The sequence below is a fragment of the Pagrus major genome, chromosome 8, assembly GCF_040436345.1.
Source record: "Pagrus major chromosome 8, Pma_NU_1.0".
NCBI classification, from domain to species: Eukaryota; Metazoa; Chordata; class Actinopteri; order Spariformes; family Sparidae; genus Pagrus; species Pagrus major.
In genome coordinates, this window is record NC_133222.1 from 12,155,750 (window position 1) to 12,178,567 (window position 22,818).

Here is a 22,818-nt window from a genome sequence, read left to right on the forward strand (position 1 = left end):
TTTGTAATTTTGTACACATTTGCCATATTGTGAAATATTTATATCAAAATCATACAAAAATAATATTGTTGTGATATTGATTTCAGCCACATCACGAGGCCTAGTGGAAAATATAGCTTGATATATGAGACCTCGGATTAAACTTCAGTGTTTTTACAACACTTTCTTTGTTTCTGTTTTGTTTTTTGTTACCCCTGCCCAGGAGGATATGTGTTCACCCGTGTCTGTTGTTTGGTTTGACGGCAGTATTACACAGACACTACTGAACAGATTTCCATGAAACTCAGATGGAGGATGGTTCTCGGCCCAGAACAGGGCATTTCTTCTATATTTTTGTTAATTTCTCAGAGAATAATGTAGGAATCTTGATTTTAAAAAAATTATATTTAGGTGGTTGGTATCTATGAGTGAGTACAATTTGATGCGGATCCAAATGAAAGTATGAAGCTGGTGGATTTAAATATGTTTTATTGAATGAATTAAAGGGGACTGTTGGGCCGTGGCAGAGGTATGCGCTCTACTGAGTGCCATTTTTGTTTTGTTTCTTTCTCCCAACTCAGAGAGACGAGAAACAACTTGCACATTGGATATTTGCATTTGTGGCATACTGTATGTACATTTACTTTTTAAAGCATGTATTCATATTTTTCTATCCTGAATTTTGTATATTTGACACCAGTCTTTTAGCACAGCTTCAGGAGTATGCCACGCTGTATTTTTACTACACATATTACTTGTGTATGTGCAAAATAAACCTTTGAATCCTTGTAAAATCTCATCATCATTTTCTTCTCTGATGGGTCCACAGTGGCAAAAAATTGCCAGAGGTTTTCTTGTCACAGCCAAATCAACACAAGAGCAGGTGATTTACTATATATTTACGCCAGGAAGAGCTTAGGGGTCAGCTCAGAAGCTCGCCGAGGCTGCTCGCGTCCTTGCATCTCTCCATGAATGCCCACACAAGGCCTCCGGATTGCACAAAAAAGTAATTGCGGAGTGATTGGCACAGCTTGTCCCGTGCAGCCTGTGTCCCACACTTGAAGGCTCTCCTCGGAGCACCCTCATTGTCGCACAGCCTTTTAGCACCTTTGTTCCTCCCTTCCCTTAGGACCTCACAGCTCACCATTGGCAGATGAGTCCCTGTCTGTGACAAAAGGGTCCCTGCGCTCAGCCTCATTTGATGCAGTGATGAACTCCCCCATCTCCCCCATCTCCCCCCTTCTTCCTCACTCACTCACCCACACACACACATATTGCACACCACCTCCTGCGAGAAGAAATGTTCCGTTTAGTGGTGGAGGATGTGGGGGTCAGGACCCAGGGGTGGGCTTTTAGGAGACAAATAAACATCAGAGCAGGAGTGGAGTGATGTCTTGTTTACACATTAGCAACCATTTAGCAAGTCTCACTGTTTTCACTGCCTCTCTCCGGTGGCCTCACAAACAGCTGATCTTTCTCTTTTGTTGTCTCTCCAGCTCAGGATCAACACTGTGGTCAACGGGGAACGATTTGACCAATCTGAGCTGATCTTGAAGAGGATGTTTTCTATAATAAAAAAAAAGTCTTGTATCATATCCAGTTTCTAATAAATGACCGTGACTCATCCAGAGCATTTTAAAATGATCCAGATTAATTAGCCAGCATCACGTTTTTTCCTGCGACTGTCTCTCCACATTTTGCTCTTCCAATGTTAATTTTTGTGACTCCACACACACACACACACACACACTCACTCTCTCTCTCTCATACACACACACTCACAAACTGCATCTTTTCTAATACCATCTAATGAGGTGATGACCAACCACTTGTTATAATTGCTTCAGTCTCCTTTTAATTTTCAAGCTTATTAATCATATGTAGAGTTATTTAAGAATGCATAAATTAATCTTAGATTAAAAAGCCTATCAAAGCCTCAAAACAATTAAAGAGTAAGGTAAGATTTCCCCTGGGCTGGCACTTTTATTTTAATAGAGTGTTCAGGTGATTATCATACTTTGATGCAGCACTGTGATTAATGCAGACACACTTTTAAATGAGCTGTTCTCTCGTGCACAAAAAAGGTAGAATAAGCAGGAGCCAGATAATGACCTCTCTGACTTTTTGGGTCCTGTTCTCATTTCCTGGGTTTGAAACTGTCTCATACACGTTATTATCTCAGTGAATGAGTCTGTGAACGATGCGTTTAATGCGAAAACGGTGGATTTCACATGAAGCTGGTGAATTTTAAGGGTTTATTTCCATTTTGGGTCACTTCATTCCAGTTGGAGTTTTGATTTCATCAACAGTGACTTTTAATTACGATGTTTAAGTTGATGACAAGTGAGGTGTTACAGGCCATATCCGTTCAGTGATCGATAGATAAGCAGATGGAGGAGGGAGAGATACGTGATTTGGTCGCTCTTTTGACGCGTGGCGTTGGACCGTCTGTTCACTTTTCTATTATTTGGACTTTTTTCTCGAAGTGAAATGCATTTTGAATTTTTTCCTGTTTTTTGTTGAATCTAGAATGAAGACAGAAAATTACAATTTTGGATATTTTCTCAGTTTCCAATTTAACTTTTCAACGCAACGTGACAAAAAACTATATAAAAAAACATTTATTGTTTATTAGCAATTAAATTTTATTTGAGAGTGTTGTACGATCAAATTATTGTTTTAAGAGACCGGAAGTAGGCCATTTATTATATTGTTATTTAAAAATTACTCTCCAAATAGGCTGTGCATGCTTCCTGTATTGAAATTAATTAAAAGCAGTGAATAATTATGCACAAATTGTCATTATTGCTGCTCAGCTCTGCCTGGCTGGAGCCACCAGGACCAACAGCGACGCGTCCTGTTACCTTCATCAATATTACATCAGTGCTCGGCCGGATGAGAATGATTAACCCAAAGCTTTACTGACTGTTAAAAAAAAAGGAAAAAAAGTTAAACGCACGTCGCTTATGGCGCAAAAAAAAAAGCCCGTCCGCATTGTCGCTCGGTCTGATCTGAGAGTGACCTTTAGAGCAGCTGGTTATTGTCAAAACGCATGTAGGCGACGTGTCGCTTGTAAACGATGAATCCGTGGGAACGCAGCACGTGTTGAGGGCCTGCACGCAGCATTCATCAGCGGGCCTCAATGTGTCGATGTGTCGGAGGGTCCCTGCTGCTGCTTTTTGTTGGGGTTTTTTTCAGCGGAATGCCAAAATCCCACCGCAGCCCTCCTCCGTGCATTTTTTTTCCCCAACAGGAAATTGCAAAAGAATTAATTAAATGCATTATGTTGGACACAATGAGCAATGGAAGATTAATGATGTTTCTTTTTTCTTTTCTTTTTTAAATCTAGGATTTATTTAAACCTACAGGCTTGATTTTTATCTCATAATTTCACCTCTTTTTTTTTTTTCCTGCACCCTTTATCCATAATTGTGGACCTGCAGGCTGCTCCGACACCAAACACTCCAACCATCTCCATTGCTCATGAATTTATAGTTAATGCAGACTGCCTGTGTGAGTGGGAGTGCCTTGCCATAAGTTTTGCCGTCACTTGATTGCTGTCGGTGTCGTAGAGGGGGCTGTACTACAGTCTGCCTGCCATGTGGACGCTGCTGCTGCTGCTGCCGCTGCTGAAGCAACACACACCATCCACACACACATAGAGGGAGAGAGGGAGAGAGTAGAGAGAGGAGCACAGTGAGCAGTTGGGAGGAGGTGCTGCACGGACAACTGCGTCCCACTCCTAACGCAAACATCTTTACATCCTCCGGCGCAGAGCAGACTTCTTACCGCTCCGACTTGTCACTTGATCACAGCTTTCTCATTCACGACGGAGGGGAGCTGCGCGGACATTAAAGGTGAGTTGTGGGTTTCGGATGCAATGATTCAGTGTGTGCTTGACCTCAATTTGTCCATTTCAGTGTTTTTTTACGCACGATATGAAATCAGAATCGAAACCTGCGGGCAGTCGTGTGTTAGTTAAAGTAAAGAAAAGGCTCGATGTTGAATTCATTTATGCGTAAAGAGTTTGCAGGTCAACCTCTCTACTTTCTTGAGGTTTGATCTCTGGACATAAAGAATCTCGTTCATTCAACTTTATCAAAAAAAAAAATACAGGCCTGTAATTGTCTGTCCTCTCTCTTTCTATATTTAGCACTTAGGCCTACTTCTTCTACACTAAAAGGCTAATTATAAAGCTCTACTTGAGGCTGTTATTTCAAATATTAACGCCAAACGTCGTCTCCACAGCTTCCAGGCCTCCAAGGATGGACTCCATACCTGCGGGGCGAGACTCCAGCTCCTCGCCAAGCTCCAAGCAAGAACTTTCCTACGTGAGCACCAAGAACCTGAAGCCCAACCAGGTCGGAGAGACAGTGCTGTACGGAATACCGATCGTGTCTTTGGTGATAGATGGCCAGGAGAGACTTTGCCTTGCACAGATATCTAACACCCTGTTGAAGAATTACAGCTATAACGAGATCCACAACCGGCGTGTGGCGCTGGGGATCACCTGCGTCCAGTGCACTCCTGTCCAGCTGGAGATCCTGCGGAGAGCCGGGGCGATGCCCATCTCCTCCAGGCGCTGCGGGATGATCACCAAACGCGAGGCCGAGAGACTTTGTAAGTCGTTCCTGGGAGCTCACTCGCCTCCTAAACTTCCAGAAAATTTTGCCTTCGATGTGTCTCACGAGTGCGCCTGGGGGAGTCGAGGCAGCTTCATCCCGGCCAGGTACAACAGCTCCAGGGCCAAGTGCATCAAGTGCTCCTACTGCAACATGTATTTCTCCCCAAATAAATTCATATTTCACTCGCATCGCACGCCAGAGTCCAAGTACACGCAGCCAGATGCGGCTAATTTTAATTCCTGGCGGCGGCATCTCAAATTAACAGATAAAAGCAGCCAGACAGATGTATTACACGCCTGGGAAGACGTGAAGGCCATGTTCAATGGTGGCAGTCGTAAGAGGACGCTGCCATGCGGTGATTCGGGGTCCAGCTCTTCGTTAAAATCGCATGGATCCAACCGTCCCCGAGAATCACCCGAGGTACCCGCAAAAATCCTCAGCTGCGAGGACAACCGGGGCGGCATGGCGAGCACACGCAGCTACCCGGTCATCCCCGTGCCCAGCAAAGGCTTCGGGATGCTGCAGAAGATCCCGCCGCCGCTCTTCCCTCATCCGTACGGGTTCCCAGCTTTCGGCCTGTGCCAGAAGAAAGACGACAGCATGATGGGAGAGCAGAGCAAAGCGGGCCTCCCGGGTGTCCTGTGGCCTGGTACCAAGGACAGCGCCTACCACTCCTTCCCCATGTTCTGGCCCGCGGCGGGCGCGCTGCCCATGCCTCCGTACCCCCAGACTCCGCACAAACCCCCACCAGAGCTGCTGTGTCCTCCCAGACAGACCGACATGGACATATCTGAGCACAGCGACCGGAGCACCAACACGTCGAAAGACAGCATGGTGGAGAACGAGCGGTGCTCCAGCACTCAGTCCACGCGTAATGACGACGACAAGTCCGGGGACGAGGCGAGGCCGCTGGAGGGGATGACCCTGGCGCCCCGGAAGATCAGCTACGTCTCCGCGTTCAGACCCGTCATTAAAGACGCGGACTGTATCGCCAAGCTGTACGGCAACAGGGGCGCGTACAACGGCGGTCGCACCGGCTATTTATCGCCTGATTTTTTAAGCGAGAGCTCGAGTTACCGGTCCATGTCCCCCTGCGTGGACAGCGAGGGAGAGCCGGACGTGGACGTGGGGACGAATAAAACATCAGAGGAGGAGGAGGAGGAGGAGGACTCCCGGCCTCTGTCCTCCGCGTGTCCTCGGACTCCTCCCGGCTTGGCTCACAGTGTTTCCCCAAACGGTTCAGACTCCAAGGCCATGCAGGAGAGCAGCCTGGTCGATTCCCAGAAAATGAGCCTCCATGCGGCCCAGTCCTCTGACAGAGAGCTGCAGAGCAAGCAGCTGTCAGAGACCCACATAGCTGCGTCTTACACCGAAGTGAGTGACTTCTAACTGAGAAACACTGGCGATAACTCGAGCTGTAATATTTCACTCTGCAGATGTGTTGTGAGATAAATCTGTGTGCTTGTTGGGGGGAAACTGTCTTTCTATGTTTAAACAGTGTAACAGCAGCAGCAAACATGTTCAAAACATTTAGAGGAAAGAAGAAAAAAAACACAAATCATTCCTTTAAATAAAAATATATACACTTCAACTCAAAGCATATTTTTAATTATTAATTTTATTTTAATTCATCATAATTATTATTTTTTTTGCACAACACCTCTTGTGATTTGAAGAGCTCAAAGAAGTGGTGATTGTTTCTTCTGTAGGTGTACACACCGGAGAGAGCTGAGCTGCAACAAAGGAGCAGTCCGTATCAGTTCAGATCTGCGAATTACCAACCTGGAGTACTTACAACGAATGGTTAGACTTTTTCTTTTTTTTCCTTTTTTTTTTTTGCTTTTGTTAAAACATTCAGTTAACACAAAAAAAAGAAAGAAAACGAACAGAGGAGATAAATTACATCGGTTTATTTTCTCTTAAGATGAGAGCTCAAGTAAAGAAGAGCCGTCATCCACAGTGGAGGAGATCGAAACGAAATCTTTTAATGAACAAAGCAGCGAGGAGACGCAGCGAGAGCCGGATGAGGGTGAGTTACACTGAGGCCAGCCAGTAGCTTTCTTTTAGTGTTAAAAGCTCTGCTTTAACAGACAAGGGTCCATTTTCTTCTTCTTCTTCTTTTATTTTTTTTTCTTTGTAGAGAGAGGAATATAATTTATTTTCTGTGTATTCAGGCGAGGACGCGCCAACCAGAGCTCTGCCAGCAGGAAGAGCCATAGAAGGTCTGGCAAAAGGTAAGAGGGTGATTGACAGATAATTAGATTATTATTATTATTATTATTATTATTATTATTATTATTATTATTATTATACAAATTAGACAAATTATTTCCATTTTCCCTGGATTTGTCCCAAAAAACATAAGGATGAGCATATACCATCTTTTATTTTTTTATTTTTTTAGGCCTGCTCTCACTTGTCCTCATCACTGTCATTAAAAATAGAAAACTGCCCTACACTGAAGCTGATACAAAAGCCTGCACCTTTCCTCCTCCTCCTCCTCCTCCTCCTCCTCCTCCTCTTCACCCATCTTCCATTTTTTGTCTGCTTTTTTAGAGGACCTGCAGAAGCAGCTGTTAGAGCAAGTTGAGCTGAGGAAAAAGCTGGAACGTGAATTTCAAAATTTAAAAGGTAAGCTCAGTCATTGCCACGGTGCCTTTCTCTTATTATTTTTGGCTGTTTTTCCCACTGAGACTCAAAAGTCTTCCTGGTGAATGTTAAAGTGTTCCTCTTCTGTCATGTCTGTGAGTCTGGCCAAAACATGACCCCTGTAGCCATGCCATGACCCAGCACATCTTAACAGTGGCATGCATGTCCTCTCCCTGCGAAACAAAACATCTGTTAAAGGGCACCATTCTCCCAGAAATGCTAAGTGGTTCAGGGACACGCTCTCCAGGGAAGAGATGTTTTCAGAACCTCTTCTAACACTGATGTGAGAGGATTATTATTTTAACCTTCTGTCCAAAACACGTCCATGCATCTTTAGAAAATAGGTCTCTGCAGGAAATGAAGTGGAACAGCAGATATTTAAGGGCTCAAATTAATTAGAAAAACACAGATAAAGTTAATGCAAATCATTTGTTTTGAATTTAAATGTGGGCATACAGAAATATAGAAAAGGTTCATGTGAAAAAAATATGCTTTTAACACACTCATGTAATAGATAAGGAGAAGTCAGTTTTATACAATTTAAATATCACACCAGAATTGTTATTAAGCAGAAAATGTTGCAAAAAACCCCAAAACATCTGCATTACATACATTCAGAACATCTGTATTTATAAAGTCTGTGACCCTACGTTAACACTCCAGACTTGTTCTAACTGGTAAAAGATCATAATTCCTAACACGTCCAGAAGAAATAACCTGAATCTCAGGTGAATCGCAGGACAAAACATCATTCACATCCTGACTGCTGCAGTATTTTTTTTTTGACTGACAATAAATCCTAAACACCCTCCGCTTCCCTTCTTCAAAAATGCTTTAAAACGTCTCACCCACTCAACTCTTTTCACACTTTGCTGGAAAGCTATTTGAGAATGGAGTGCGGATGCGCTGCACAGAACTGTTCGAGAGCAGCACTCAGTGAAAACAACTTTGCACTGTATCCCAAAGATTTCTAGTTTTTAAACCTTGATTTATTTGTGCATTGTGAGATCTCCAGAAAGGGTAAAACAAGGGTCTCAGGTTACATCAGAGCGCGTGTGGTCCAGATCAGTCTTCATCGGTTTTGGGTGTAAATAAACATCATACCCCTAAAGTAATGTGGGTGGGTAACAGACTGTGGATACTGATTTTATTGACACATTATACCTGCAAGAATATCTTAAATTTCAGGAGTTATTCACTGAAAGAAATATGTTTATTTTGTCTAACCTTTGCACAATGTCACATAATGTCAAAGTTAGAAGGCCGTCTTAGAAATGTATAAATAACTTTAAATTAAACATTAGCAGAACATTATTCAACACTTCAGACTCTCTTAAGATTATTCTGGATATTATTGTCTCATAACTTTCTAACAAATCTGCACTTCCCAGTTATGCATCTAACTTAAAGCGGTGTGATGGACTGAACATGAATCCACAAATACATGTTTTTTCCCCTTCATTCATTGGTGGTATCAGGAATACAGCTGTTGGAAATTAGATGAACACAAAGGATTGAGAAAACAGCACAACTGGATCATTTGAATCGTTTGATATTTGGTACAAATGCCCTCCATCTACATTTAATCTAGATTTTTATTCTGCTTGATGTGCTTTTAATTATCGATAAAGTGGCTTTTTAAAGGATCAGGTCCAATCTTAGTCTGCACATAAAACACAATTAAAATACCGTTGAAAGCTTGGATTACAATTTTTTTTTAAATGGCCAGTCTTGACGGGCAAAATATGAAGGTTTTTCTTGCAAATATTTTTTGCATTACATTTTTTTTTTCACTTACACTTAATAATTTAAACTCTAAATGCTCCATGCATCCAGATATCTGCAAACACGTAATGGGATCAAGTTTTATTTTTAAAAAGTAGGCTATAGATAATTTACATTTACAGAATATTTTTTGATGCTTATAATCTCCATTATGAAACATGAATTAAAAGTATTTCTTCATCATAGCATTACACCGTTTTTGCTGCAGGTATGAGCCTTGGTATCTGAGCATGAAGTCGGTCCCTGGTTTGTGGCTTTATCTTGAGAGCAGCGCCCTCTAGAGGCCTGTGACTCTTCGGACCGGACCTGTTTAATGCATTTAAGTGTGACCAATGTTATCAATCTTCCTAAAAGCAATAATTCAAAAGAAAGACTTCATACAGCTAAACTCGCCTCATCCATTTTTTTTTAAATTTCGATATTTACGATAAATATCAGAAAAACAAACCGAGACTATATAAATAGAAAGTATTAAGGGGGTGAAACAGGTTAAAGTGTGAGGTAGTTGTTGTGTTTTGTTGACAGAGGCTCACACAACACTTCACTGACTCACAGATGTTTGTGTTCCCTCAGATAATTTTCAGGATCAGATGAAAAGGGAACTTTCCTACAGGGAGGAGATGGTCCAGCAGCTTCACATCGTCAGAGGTGAGACAAATAACAGCAGCGCTGCCACGTGAGGGTTTAAACACACTCACTGTCGCATATTTGCAGATTGATGATGTTTCTGGATATCGAGGGTTTGTCTGCATCATTTACAGTTTTCAGAAAGCCTTTTTAGATTCACGCATGTGGAAAACACTTCAGATCGGACATGATTTCTCTCACCACTTGCGTGTAATCAATGTAGGCTATTAATTTCTACATATTAATGAAATACTTAATTAAAATGATTTCTTTCAACGATATTGATTACCATGGCTTTTTGACACTTGATGCAGCGAATTGGACCAAGACAGAGAAACTAAGAAGAGAAAACAAGTTAAAAACGTCTGAAATAGCAGCCAGGATGACGTGCAGATTATATTTACGCACCCATGTGTTCATAATCTGACAATCAACTGACTCACATTTTTCAAATATGGCCTTGAATCAACTGATCCTGTTATTTAACTCCAACACGCCTGATGCAAATAGCTCCACTGTATGCAACTTGCATTAAATTTTTCCAAAAGCCTGATTTGCACCCACGTCCACGTACACTATTGATTGTTTCATCTCCTTCTTCATAGAAGCTCACGACGCTTTACACCATTTCTCGTGTAAGATGCTGACTCCTCGCCACTGCACCGGATCCTGCTCCTTCAAATCTCCTCTGCTGCCCCCCTGAATCACATCACTGCACATTTGTGTGGCAGAGAAAACAAAGGACACATCTACAGCTTCTGTCAGAGCCTCCTGGGACACTGTTGAAATCAAAGCTGAAAGAAGACTAAGTTGTAATTACTTGTAATATTTTAAAAACGTGTATCCCCACCCTCAGCATTTATGTAACCATCTTGCATTATACGGTGAAAGTCGTTTTACTGAAATGATACCATTGATGATATTTATTATTTGTGGCAAAGTGCAATGACAATGTATGTATCTTGTAATAGCTATAGGTTGTTATTTCGGTTTTCTGTTGTCAATAATAGCAGCTTTGACTAGCCAATCCATTGCTCCTTATCCTCTCAGTATTGTGAATTAGCCTACTACTTTCACTGTGTTTGTCTTTGCAGGCCAGTAGCTTACTTTGGATGTAATATGCACTTTAAACAAGTGATGGGAGTTTAACCATAAACAGCTTGTGCATTGAAAATAGGCCTACAATATAATTATTTGTAGCGGTCAAACCATGCCTATTTGTTTTCTGAAGACTTGAGAAAAACAACACAGAAGTTAGTAGGCTAAATTAGTACACCTGCGACCTTGTAAGCATAGCGACATATTCTATTAAGAGTAGCCTATTTGTTCATGCAATATTTGTTTTCATCGCTAATGAATAAATCATTTTATGAAAATAAATGTGCTGTCAGCATGCATATTTCCCTTCTTATGGATTATATTCACAGAACTCTTAATTTTGCCCGGAGAGGCAAATAATTTGCTCTGCCTTTGAATTTGTGCGAGTGCAACTTTCATCTGTGTGCGCATGTCACAGACCCGAAACAAGAAGATATGCACGATAAAGCACCTTAATTTAAGTTGCAAATGAAACTAAAGATTATTTTCTCTGGCGAATATTTCTTTGATTAATTGGTTTTATTGACTGGTTGATTGGATTATCGAATGTCAGTTCCTAAAGTCCAAGGTGTCATCCTCAAATTGAAGTTTTAAGTCGGAGTTCAAATCACAGATAGCCTTTTTTTGTAAGTGATATAAAACAGAAAATCAGCAAATCCTTACATTTCACGAACTACCAGATGTTTATCATTTGTTTTCAGTAAATGACTTAAAGAAATGAGTTAATTGATTATCATAGCTGGCCATTAATTTTCTGCCAAGCCACTAATTAATTAAACAGTAGTTGCAGCTCTAGTATGAAATATAAATAAAAGGGAAGAAACAGTAGGAGCATGTCTGGACCAGTCTAGGTTATTTTTGCGGGCCTGTAAGAGCAGAACAAAATCCCACCAACAGTTGAAACGAGAGGCACAGTTAAGCACCCGGTCACATGGATTTCCACGCTGCAGCAGCGCCCCCTGCTGTCTGCTGAGGAGGAGCGACGGACAATTTTTGAATCGGCTCTGTCCCTTGAGGACGGCTGTTGCGCATGCGCAGCTAATGTAACAAGATGGCGGAGAGTGCGGAACTGAAGGTAAAGCGAGCCCCTACGTTAGCTTGACAAATAGACGTTTCACACAGTGAGATTTAAATTTCGAACCATATCACCATTCTTACTTGACAGCAGAGACCCTCAGGAGTGTTGATATCAAAGCATATAATACAAAAAAAGCATAGCAGCGGAGGCCAGACAAACTGTTAGCTGGCTGGCTAGCTCGCTAGCATTAGCTTTGTTATTGTTGCCGACGTTCCGTTAGGCTGCCTCTGCTGTGCGGCTTACCTGCAGTTAAGGCCATATATCGCTTTTTGTAGTATATGAAAACCATATTCGTGTCCACGTTTCGAACCGAGTAATACTGTGGCGAGAGGCACCTGACATTATCAATAGTTCACCAGGAAAAGCGGAATATCTGTTTAAAAAATGGGCTCTGTCTATTCCCTGGAAGGCAAGCGCAGTTTAGCTTCCATGAGTGTTTTTTCTGTTTAGATCCGAGGATAATCTGCGTTATATAGTCAATATTCACAGCCGGGTTAGCTGCAATGTAGCTCACGTTGGTGATAATTGTTCAAACACACGAGTTAAAGTAAAAACTATAACGTGAAGTTTTGTTTCAGTCAGATTACTCCAGCAGAATACATTCGCTATTAGCTAGCTTATGCTAAATCTACGCTGTGTCCTTCTACTCTCTCAATGTAAACTACTTTTTGTTTGACAGGAAACACCCGATGTAATTGTGACACATTTTCGTTTTGATCTGCTCTCTTCCCAAACGAATCTCAGCACTGTTGGCTTCCCTCTTTTGCCTCATCATACGAGTCGTATTGTTACTTGACAGTGAACACATCTGAGTGTTGTATAGTATAAAGGGCATTTAGCACATACTCCTCAAAGTTTACCTCCATGTACCAATTACAGCTGGTGATTTCAAGTGTCATCACGATGTTTACATTTTCAGAGAGATTCATCTTTAGCAGCTCCTCACTGAGTGCTAGTTGGGCTCCATCAATTAACACACAGATGACCTTGATTGATTATCAAAGTGGATTACCAATTACGTTTTCACATGCGTTTCACAATTGCATGTTGTGTTTTTAATGCTAGGTAAGTGTTTCATTTGTATGTGATGCCACATTGCATCTTTAAACTCAGTTATTCACAAGATACGACTATACAGAGGGTGAACATAAAAGCATGCGTATCTTTACAGTAAAACTTAACAAAATGAAATAGCCTTACAAAAGACTCTACCTTTGTGGAGAGGAGAAAATGTTATTTTGCATTGCTTCTGTCTCACAATAGTGTTGATTCAATTCGATGGAAATGTATGAGGTTTGCGGTGTTACTTTATTTGACTGACTGATTTGGATTTACACTGCCCTGACACTATTGAGAAAATGTCTCCATTATATTGGCTTTCATTGTTGAAAGCTGCAGAGCTGCAGCTAACTATTATTTTCATTATTGATAAAACTGCCAATTATTTTCACAATTTCCCTTCATCAAATGTCAAAAAATTGTGAAAAATCACAATTTCCAGAGCCTAAAGACGCGTCTGTTCTTTTACTATCATTAATGATGAAAAAACAAGCTGCAAATCCATACATTTAAGAATCTGGAACCAGCAGATGTTTGACATTTGTGTTTGAAAAATTATCGATTAATCCATCATCAAAATCATTGGTGATACTGTTCTTTTTTCCAATAGACTAATTGACTAGTCATTGTGGCTCTAGATGCATAGATGTTATTATGTTCACATCTTCTATTATAACTTGCAGCCTGTGATCACTCTTTGTAGATCAAAGCTTTGAAAACCTAGTCTGAGTATAAGAAATGTGCGGCCTGCTTCCAGCCAAAGGGCTATCTCTGCCGGAGTCATCTCAGAGTGGCTGTGTTTGTTAAATATACTGTTTGTTGAAGCTCATAATGTTTGGCTTTTATTGAGACACTAGCCGGAACAAAGGCCAAAGAATTGATGTTGTTAATCTTCCAGCTTCAAGCATATCTCAGAAATGAAAATATTATGGGTGTGGACAGGTTGCATGCTCGTGAAGGAGTTAAATGATTTAAAGAAATTGTCAGACATGTTTTTTCAGGGATAAAGTCAAAGTGAGAAAAGAATATTTTTCTTATATCAGAAAAAAATGTGTTTTGCAGGGTGTAATAGTTTCCAACTCTCATTTTTTCACCAGCAAATGGTAATGAGCCTTCGAGTTTCGGAGCTCCAAGTGTTGTTGGGGTATGCAGGACGGAATAAGCACGGGCGCAAACACGAACTTTTGACCAAAGCTCTCCACCTACTCAAGGCTGGTTGCAGTCCTGCAGTGCAAATGAAGATCAAAGAGCTCTACAGACGGCGCTTCCCAATCAAAATGGTTTCGCCGGTGGACCTGGCCCTGCCCGGTGTTCATTCTGCCTCCAGTCTGCCCGCCGGCCTTGCCCAGCTGGGATTTGACAGCCACGGTTCCCCGTCGCCTCTGCTGCCTGTTTCTTTACTTGGCCCTAAGCATGAGCTGAGTTTGCCTCACCTGCCCTCCTCCCTGCATCCTGTACACCCTGATGTCAAGCTCCAGAGATTGCCATTCTATGACGTGCTGGATGAGCTCATTAAGCCAACCAGCCTTGGTAAGTCTACTACGTCCTGCTCAGCCGTGTGTGAGTAATAACACTTCTCTCTGGTGCTCACACTGATGGAGCATTGTGTGACTACAGATATCTGAACCATGACTAGTCAAAACCATGCTCTGTTGAAGTACAACATGAGTCGACACTAGTGCTGAATGATTTCTGTAGGTTGCCCTCTGACTGTCATGTTCTGTTCCTGGTTTCTTTTTTGTAGCCTCAGACAACAGTCAACGGTTCCAGGAAGCATGTTATGCCTTCGCATTAACACCACAGCAAGTTCAACAGATCAGCAGCTCCATGTAAGTGAGAAACTCTCCTCTGCTCACAGTTTCAAGCTGTCAAAGAGTTGAGAGGGAAGAAGAAATAATACTGTGAAAGCATTTTAACTACCAGTTCACTGTTGATACAATTTAGAAAGTAGGTGTCATCTGACACAGCCAGCAATTAGAGTAAACTGAGTTGTAATTAAATTACGTGTTGAAATATTTTAATCTGACCAGATTTCACTTTTAATTCTGTAGGGACATATCTGGGACCAAATGTGACTTTGCTGTTCAAGTTCAGTTAAGGTATGTCTAACGTACTTATGTTCAAAGCATTTGAGCAATTACTTTCTCTTTTAATCAAGAAGTGTTTGCATTGTGTGACTAGTGGGTCTGTGTTTAGTTTCTCTCAGTTCTGAAAGAACCAGAAATAATCTTGTCATTTCAGTCTTTCTTTAGTCTTAAAACATATCTGCACTTTGTAGAATCTTCTTAGTGGTCTTGTCTGTGTTTCAGATTCAAACTTAAGAAGTTTAAACCATCACCTAAGTTTTAACTTTAACTCAAGTTATAAATGATCACAAATGCAAAGATAGGAATTAAGGTAAATTAACATGAAAACAGCTTAAGACACATGCTGCAAGTTTTTATTCATAATGAACCTTAGCAACTTTATGGAAATAGACAATCAAAAACATGGACACATTTTATTGGGAAAATGGACAGTATTTGGCAAAACCTTGATTCAAAGCAATGGTGGCATCTTAACCAATATGACTGCAGTTCAACTCCAGCAGGGGTATAGGTTTTCATTGCTTATGGGCAAGGACGTTTAAGTGCATCCATTATCCCATTTAAAAAACCTAATGAAGATCAATCGAAACAAAAAGGCAACCTTTGTTGGCATTTTTTTCTTTACTTGCGCAAGAATACTTTAGGGCTTCTGTAATTCATTTTCTTCATTTTCAGATTTTGTCTATCAGAGACAAGCTGTCCCCAGGAGGATCATTTCCCCCCTAATCTGTGTGTGAAGGTCAATGGCAAACCCTGTAATCTCCCAGTGAGTCTAGACTGTTTGTTATTAGTCTGTCCTGCCGGATTTTCTGTGTATGACATATGCAGTTACTGAGAATTAAAATAACTAATGTTTGATATTCTGTCTGCAGGGGTATCTTCCTCCAACCAAAAATGGAGTTGAACCAAAAAGGCCCAGTCGCCCGATCAACATAACCTCTCTTGTCCGTCTGTCCACCACAGTCCCCAACACAATTGTGGTGTCATGGACTTCAGAAATTGGGAGGGTAAGAAGATTCAGGCGAAGCATTATGAATAAAGCGTCATAGACCATTCAAAAAGCAGTGGGACTTGTTTTGCTCATTATTTTAATCTTCCTTTTTGGCAGAGTTTTTCCATGGCTGTTTACTTGGTAAGACAGCAGTCGTCTGCAGTGTTGTTGCAAAGACTACGCTCCAAAGGAATTAGGAACCCTGACCACTCAAGAGCTCTGAGTAAGTTGTCACTTGATTTTGTAGTAAAAACATTGAACATGTATTGCTATTACATCTGTAAGGGAGCATGAAATGTAAAGTATTATCACTCCTGTGCATTTTTTGAATGCCAGAAACTAAACTTGGGACCCTAAAAAAAGAACTATGTTGTGCACACTTCTTTTGTTCTGAAAGGATTCCTTGAAATACTCCTTTAAAAAAGGACAGTTTTGTTTGACTGCATTTTGGCAGCGCTTAGGTTTTCCTGTATTGGTTGTACATGTGCATATACACCGATTAGGCATAACATTATGACCACCTGCCTAATATTGTGAAGGTTCCCCTTGTGCAGCCAAAACAGCTCTGACCTGTGAAGACATGGACTTAAAACCTCTGACAGGGTGTCCTGTGGTGTCTGGCACCAGGGCGTTTTATAGTGGATCCTCTGGGTCCTGTATGTTGGGGGGTGGGGCCTCCATGGATCAGACCTGCTCCAGCACGTCTTACAGATGCTCGATCAGATTGGGATCTGGGGAATTTCAAGGCCCGGTTGACACCTTGGGCCGTTTATTGTGTTCCCCGAGCTGTTCCTGAGCAGTGTTTGCGGTGTGTCAGGGCACATTGTCCTGCTGGGGGGCCACTGCCATCGGGTAGTGTTGTTGTGATGAGGGGGTGTACTTGGTCCACAACAGTGTTTGGGTGGGTGGTGCGTGTCAAGTGGCATTCACATGACTGCCAGCACCCAAGGTTTCCCAGCAGAACATCGCATTGTGATGAGATAATCAATGTTATTCACGTCACCTGTCAGTGGTTTTAATGTTGTGGCTGATCGGTGTATATGCATATATGTGCAGCTGTGCAGTAATCCTGGTGTGATGTTTCTCTTAACATCTCTTTACATCTTGTTGTTTTATATGTGTATGAATTAAGGATTAATTCTGAGGGGGTTTGTGGTCTTGTTCAACAAATTGTATGTATTGCACAGATGTAATTCTCATATTTAATTTTTGTGTTTTGCCTTTTCTTTCTTCCAGTCAAGGAGAAATTAACAGCTGATCCAGAGAGTGAGATCGCCACCACCAGTCTACGAGTCTCTCTCCTGTGTCCTGTAAATACTCCACTATACTGCTTAATTAAAAAGAAAAAGCTTCTGTTATTGTAATTAGTCTTGTCAATCAAGTAATCACATAGTGAGCTTTTAAGTTGCCAGGGGCTGCATTTTATTGTGTAGAGAGATAAAAGTCTGCTGTGTACTTAATTGTACACAGTTTCTTTGTCTACCAATATTTCATCATCATAAAATTAAGTAGTGCAGTGACATTTATTTTGTGTTACAGCTTGGCAAAATGAGGCTGACGATCCCATGCAGAGCAATGACATGCTCTCACCTGCAGTGCTTTGATGCAACACTTTATATCCAAATGAATGAGAAGAAGCCAACCTGGGTGTGTCCAGTCTGTGACAAGAAGGCGCCGTATGAGCACCTCATTATTGACGGGTAAGAACAACACTGCTTCATGTAGTGGGTAGTTTATCATGATTCTTCTATGATGGTATGTTTTCAGCATGAGGTGTATGAAACTAACTGGATATTTGTAAACTTTCCCTGAACTGTGTGCTGATGAGATTGCGCCGGCAATGTGACACAAAAATGTTGAACCTCTGTCAAGGTGTGATGTCACACATTCCTGGTAGCTTACTTTCTTAGAGGATAATTATGCAATGTCCCTGGGGATTTTCAGAGGAGGAGGATAAAATAATTGATTCAGTGAAAACATTAGAGAGAGAATGATCTTCTTGCTCTCTTTGTGTGTGTTTTGGCATCCCATAAACCTTCAAACTCATGCACCTATTGCGTAAATCAACCTTCCTGCATCATAATTAATCAGTTCATATGTACCTGAAGCCCCCACCAAAACAGCAGCTGTATAGTCTGAATGCCCAGATAGGACCTGTACATGTACTGTAAATGCTGTATTTCCAAAATAAAAGTTTTAAGGGGTGATGAAGTACTAAAATAATTTAATTCTGGTTGCAAAGTTGCAAAACTGTATTAAAACGTCATGCTGTTTTCACAGGTTGTTCATGGAAATCTTGAATAGCTGTTCTGACTGTGATGAAATCCAGTTCAAAGAAGATGGGAACTGGTCCCCCATGAGGTCAAAGAGAGAGGTGCAGGAGTTGTCTTCTTCCTTCAACGGTGTGGACAGCGGTATGTAACTCATTTCAAATTCTTTAAAAGTACTCTTCATTGTTATCCGCGAGCAAAGTGTGAGTAAGCTGTTTCTTTGTAGATTCGTCTCGGACAGAAACGCATGAGCAGAAACGGGGATCGTCTCATGACAACGGCAAGAAAGTTGATGTGATTGACCTGACACTGGATAGCTCCTCAGAGGATGAGCTAGACGATGAGCCGCCTCCTAAAAGGGCCTGTCCCTCGCTGTCACCGGTCTCTCCACCTCCAAACAAAGGGTGAGTCTCCAAACCACAAACAGGAATTAAATAAATGTATTTTGGGGATCTTTGTACTCAGCTCTGTCATGTTACTTCCTTTGTCACTAACATGATGTGGTGTTGTTTCCCCTCAGAGTACTGAACCTACACAGCCAGGCCTCACCTGTGACCAGAGCTCCCAGCATGCCCCCTGTGGAGACAAGCTACATTCCTCCCCCTCCACCTCTTATCCAGGACTATCGCCACTATTATCACACAACTAATGACCTGCCAGGTAGACTTACCACTTGCCTTAAAGGATAGGATTACATTTTTTAAAGTTTGAAGTTCACAGTAATCGTTCTTTCTGTCCATACTGGCCGTGAATAATGTCTGTAGTCCAGCAACAGGAAGAGAAACCAGAGACAAAATCTGCAGTGCTTTTTATTCAGAACCACATTCTAAAGTTTATCAGGCTGTGTTGGCTGAACCATTTGGTATCTTTTTCAAAGTTCTGTTTTTGTTTCCTCAAAAAGTGTTTACCCGCTGAGGTTTGGTGAATGATTATTTTGGGATAGTTATGTGTAGATGTGTTGCAGGGACAAAAACACAAGCAGCAGGCACATCATCACTTGATTTGTGTAATTCAGTGTGACAAAGCTTCATATTAGCTTAAGCTAAGTTTTAGCATGAAAATAAGACTGCAGATAATGTCCCCAATCTTCAGAGTCATTGTGCCCCCAACACCTTGTAACTCCTATTATTATTGTCTTACTTTGATGTGGGGGATATTTGTGTTCTAAATCTTGGAACTACAGTTCCTTTAATTTAGGGGCTTTTGGGGATATAAACAGCAAGTATGATGTTGCCATAAAGGTAACTGTGGGCTGCAACTTGAGCCCCCTTATTTGCATATATTTGTTCACATTGTGGCAAAAATGTGTGCTGAATTAGCCATTAGCTGTTCCTGTTCCTATTGTTCCTATGGATGTACTGACAATCATAACTGGATTACTTTGATACTGAGGAAAACTTAAAAATGTGATGATTGTCAGGCAGGTTGTGGAGATATTAGGAGCGTCTTTTTTCTCTATTATTTCAAAGCAGATTTATGTAAATTGATTTGCAATTGACATCAACAATGATAATGTTGGGGGGCCAAATTACAATAACAAGAATGTGCTTGTTCCTCCTCGTCTCACAGTTTGAAAACTTCCATGTCACCTCAGAATTTGTATTAGCAGACATAAACATATCTCTTAGCACAGATGTTTGTTGTTTGTTAAATCAGTTGGTAACTGATTATATAACAGTGATCCATATCCAGAATGAAGTAAATGGACAGTCTTTTTCTTTTCTTACAGATCTAAGTTTCTTCTCCTTCCTCCAAGGCGACAATCAGGTATACTTAGTGAAACACCTGGACTTTGGCAGCACAATACAGCAGTATGTTTATGTTTTTTGTGTTAATGTTCGTTCTTCTCTGTTCTGTTAGCATTACAACATGGTGATGGCTGCAGCAGCAGCTGCTTCAGCCTCAGCCTCAGAGGACCACGACCTGCTGCTCAACCGTTTCCTGCCCTACGGCTCCTCTCAGATGTTACGGGAGCAGCCAGGCACCCCCGGGAGCAGCACGCTGGCAGCCACCAACGGAGGCAGTAACAGTGGCAGCACCAGTAGTTTGGTGTCTTCCAGCAGTCTGCGAGACCGGGACAAAGACAGAGAGCGAGACAGAGACAGGGACAGCCACACCATCTCAGGATTGTCGAGGTCCTCAGTGGAAGCTGCAGCGGCGGCAGCCATTTATGGCTCCATATCTGACGTTATCTCTCTTGACTAGATCCACAGAGAACTGAAAGACAAGGGAGACCTCGAGAACGGGCGTTCGTTGTAAATAAGGAAGATGAAAGAATACAGTGCTATGTACAGAGAGGAAAATCTATTTTCAATTTTACTTATCATATGTATATAAACTTAGGACGCTTCTTGTCCGGTGAGTTACTTCAGTTGATATTTTTCTGTGAATACTGAAGACTTTTTCACACCTCTTCATGTGGTCCTTTGATTATATTGTACCTTTTGTACCTGGTTTTTACAGTTTTGTTTCGATATTCCATGTCAATGGCATTATTTCAGTATAATGTTATGTGCACAGAACCCAATGAGGTGACACCTTATGGAACATGATATTTAGAATATAAAGAAAATGGGCATTGTTATAGATGTACAAAAGGCAAGTCACATCAAAACAGGAAAATGTATAACACTTTCTTTATTTTCTAAATGGCATCATTTCTGTCAAAAATGTTTTGACAGCAGAAAGATCTGGCCATTTTTGCCATCACTGTAGATTTTTCTGTAAGACATTCATGCTGTGGTCATATTATTTTTAAAGAATTATTTATGATGTAAGTTATGTTGGATGTATGCTGTTTTTTTAAAGAAGCATTCCCTATGCCTCTAGGAACTGTTGCCACTAGAATTGCAAAAGCAAACGCTAGATCCTTCTGTTGTCATAACTGCACCCTTCGCTTGTTTCAGTCAAATCAAATATGAACAATATTGTATAGTTCAGACTGTACCTAAAACACATACGAATTGGGAGTAAGTCAGTATTGTAAGACCAGGCTTGTTCAGTGTGTGAATGAATGGCAATAGTCCAGCAAGCAGGCTTCTGTTGTTACATGACACAATTGGACCTTTAAGATTTGCAATGTTGTGTATTTGTCTTTTATCTGTTTTATTTTGCATATTACACATCAAAATATACACAGAAAACTACAGTGAAGTGGCCAGTCGACATTGACACATTTCTGCTCCACTTTCAAGACTAGGCTAGTTTCTGGTCCACTTGAGGGGATTCTTTAATTGAAAGGCTAACAAACTGTTAAATGAAATGGATGCAAGTGGATTAATAACATTTCACAACGTCTTTTTGTTTGATTTTAGCACTTGCTTGTTTTACATAAAGGCTGTGTGGAGCAGTGAAGAGTTCACAGTTGCAGTAAACACTTCAAGAGTAGTTTTCAGCTCTGCATGTCTTTGCGAATTACCTAAAAGCTCATATGTTTGAGTGATACGTTGTCCCTTAGTGAGGCCACAGGATGCATCCTCTTTTGTTAAGTGTACTATTTGCAGCAGCCTCTAAGTTAACTGTGAAAGCTTATTATTTGAGTGTATCACAGAATGCATTTTGGCCCAGAAGTTAAAACCATTGAAATTGTTATGGATGACTCCCCTCCCTTTATTTTTCTTGACTTGTGCTTACAATTAGGATTATTTATTATCATATATATTTTCAGCATTTGTTTGATTTGTGGATATGCATTGCTGTCATTGTATGTGATATTTCTTTTGTAATTATATAATTAATGCTATTTAAAGATGTCATTGTTGCTTGACATGCATTGTAACATTTTCTGTTTCTCTGTCCGTTTTACTATCAGATGATGTCAATAACTCAATAGAGGCTTTGATCATTTTGAACCGCTACAAGGTCTACTGTGCTGTTTGATATTTGTAAGAATTAAACAGATATAAGAAAGTGTATATTTGTAGTTGCTCTAAGGACAGTCCTGATTCACCTGAATGTTTTTTTTATGTTACAGTACGAAGTCAGATGTATTTAAATCAATTTTGTTTGGTAATCCTCATTTTAATCGCACATTTAAACGCTTTAATACAGCACATGTGTGTAACTGAGGCAGATATATTGCATAGTATTAGCTTTTTGCAGCTATATTACCACCAGCCTATGTGGCCATTGAAGGGTAACTGTACCAAAGTCTGTTTACAGGTCTTAGGCAGCACAACTGCATATGTGGGGAAAAAAAAGTTATATAAACTAATTTGTGGCTCCAGAGGAAGCTGCATGTAATCTGATAAATTGCATGCAGTGATGTCACTCAGTGGCTGCATTGCATTGTGGGCAATGCAGGCACAAGGTTTTGAAAAGGAAGATGAATACGTGGAATAAAAAAAGGCAATATCTTTGGTTCTGCTGTACAGATTTTAATCATTTGTATTAAACAATAAGTCCAACTGTGGACCAATTAACTGCTTTTCAACACCTGGTGCCTACATTACCCACAATGCAATGCAACCACTGAGTGACATCAATGGAGGCAATAGAGTCCTGCAGGGATGACGTGTTTTTGTAGGCTAACCTTGAAATTAGCAAGGCACTGGTTCTCTCAACAAAAAGA

At 41.0% G+C, this 22,818-nt stretch overlaps 2 protein-coding genes across 2 annotated transcripts; both read left to right on the forward strand.

Moving 5' to 3' along the window:
- Nucleotides 1-4,244: 4,244 nt before the first annotated feature.
- On the forward strand, nucleotides 4,245-10,368 carry skor1b (SKI family transcriptional corepressor 1b). The gene is made up of 7 exons (XM_073472773.1): nucleotides 4,245-5,978; nucleotides 6,314-6,407; nucleotides 6,529-6,633; nucleotides 6,779-6,838; nucleotides 7,161-7,235; nucleotides 9,612-9,686; nucleotides 10,271-10,368. Exons 1-7 carry the CDS (start codon nucleotides 4,245-4,247, stop codon nucleotides 10,366-10,368), a joined length of 2,241 nt encoding a protein of 746 aa, XP_073328874.1.
- Nucleotides 10,369-11,793: 1,425 nt separating this feature from the next.
- Nucleotides 11,794-22,160, forward strand: pias1b (protein inhibitor of activated STAT, 1b). The gene is made up of 14 exons (XM_073472649.1): nucleotides 11,794-11,838; nucleotides 13,998-14,430; nucleotides 14,645-14,729; nucleotides 14,952-14,999; nucleotides 15,663-15,753; nucleotides 15,860-15,994; nucleotides 16,096-16,201; nucleotides 17,215-17,288; nucleotides 17,518-17,678; nucleotides 18,259-18,392; nucleotides 18,475-18,652; nucleotides 18,769-18,908; nucleotides 19,978-20,015; nucleotides 20,109-22,160. The coding sequence occupies exons 1-14, from the start codon at nucleotides 11,815-11,817 to the stop codon at nucleotides 20,451-20,453; spliced, it is 1,992 nt and encodes a 663-aa protein (XP_073328750.1). The 5' UTR covers nucleotides 11,794-11,814; the 3' UTR covers nucleotides 20,454-22,160.
- Nucleotides 22,161-22,818: the final 658 nt, after the last annotated feature.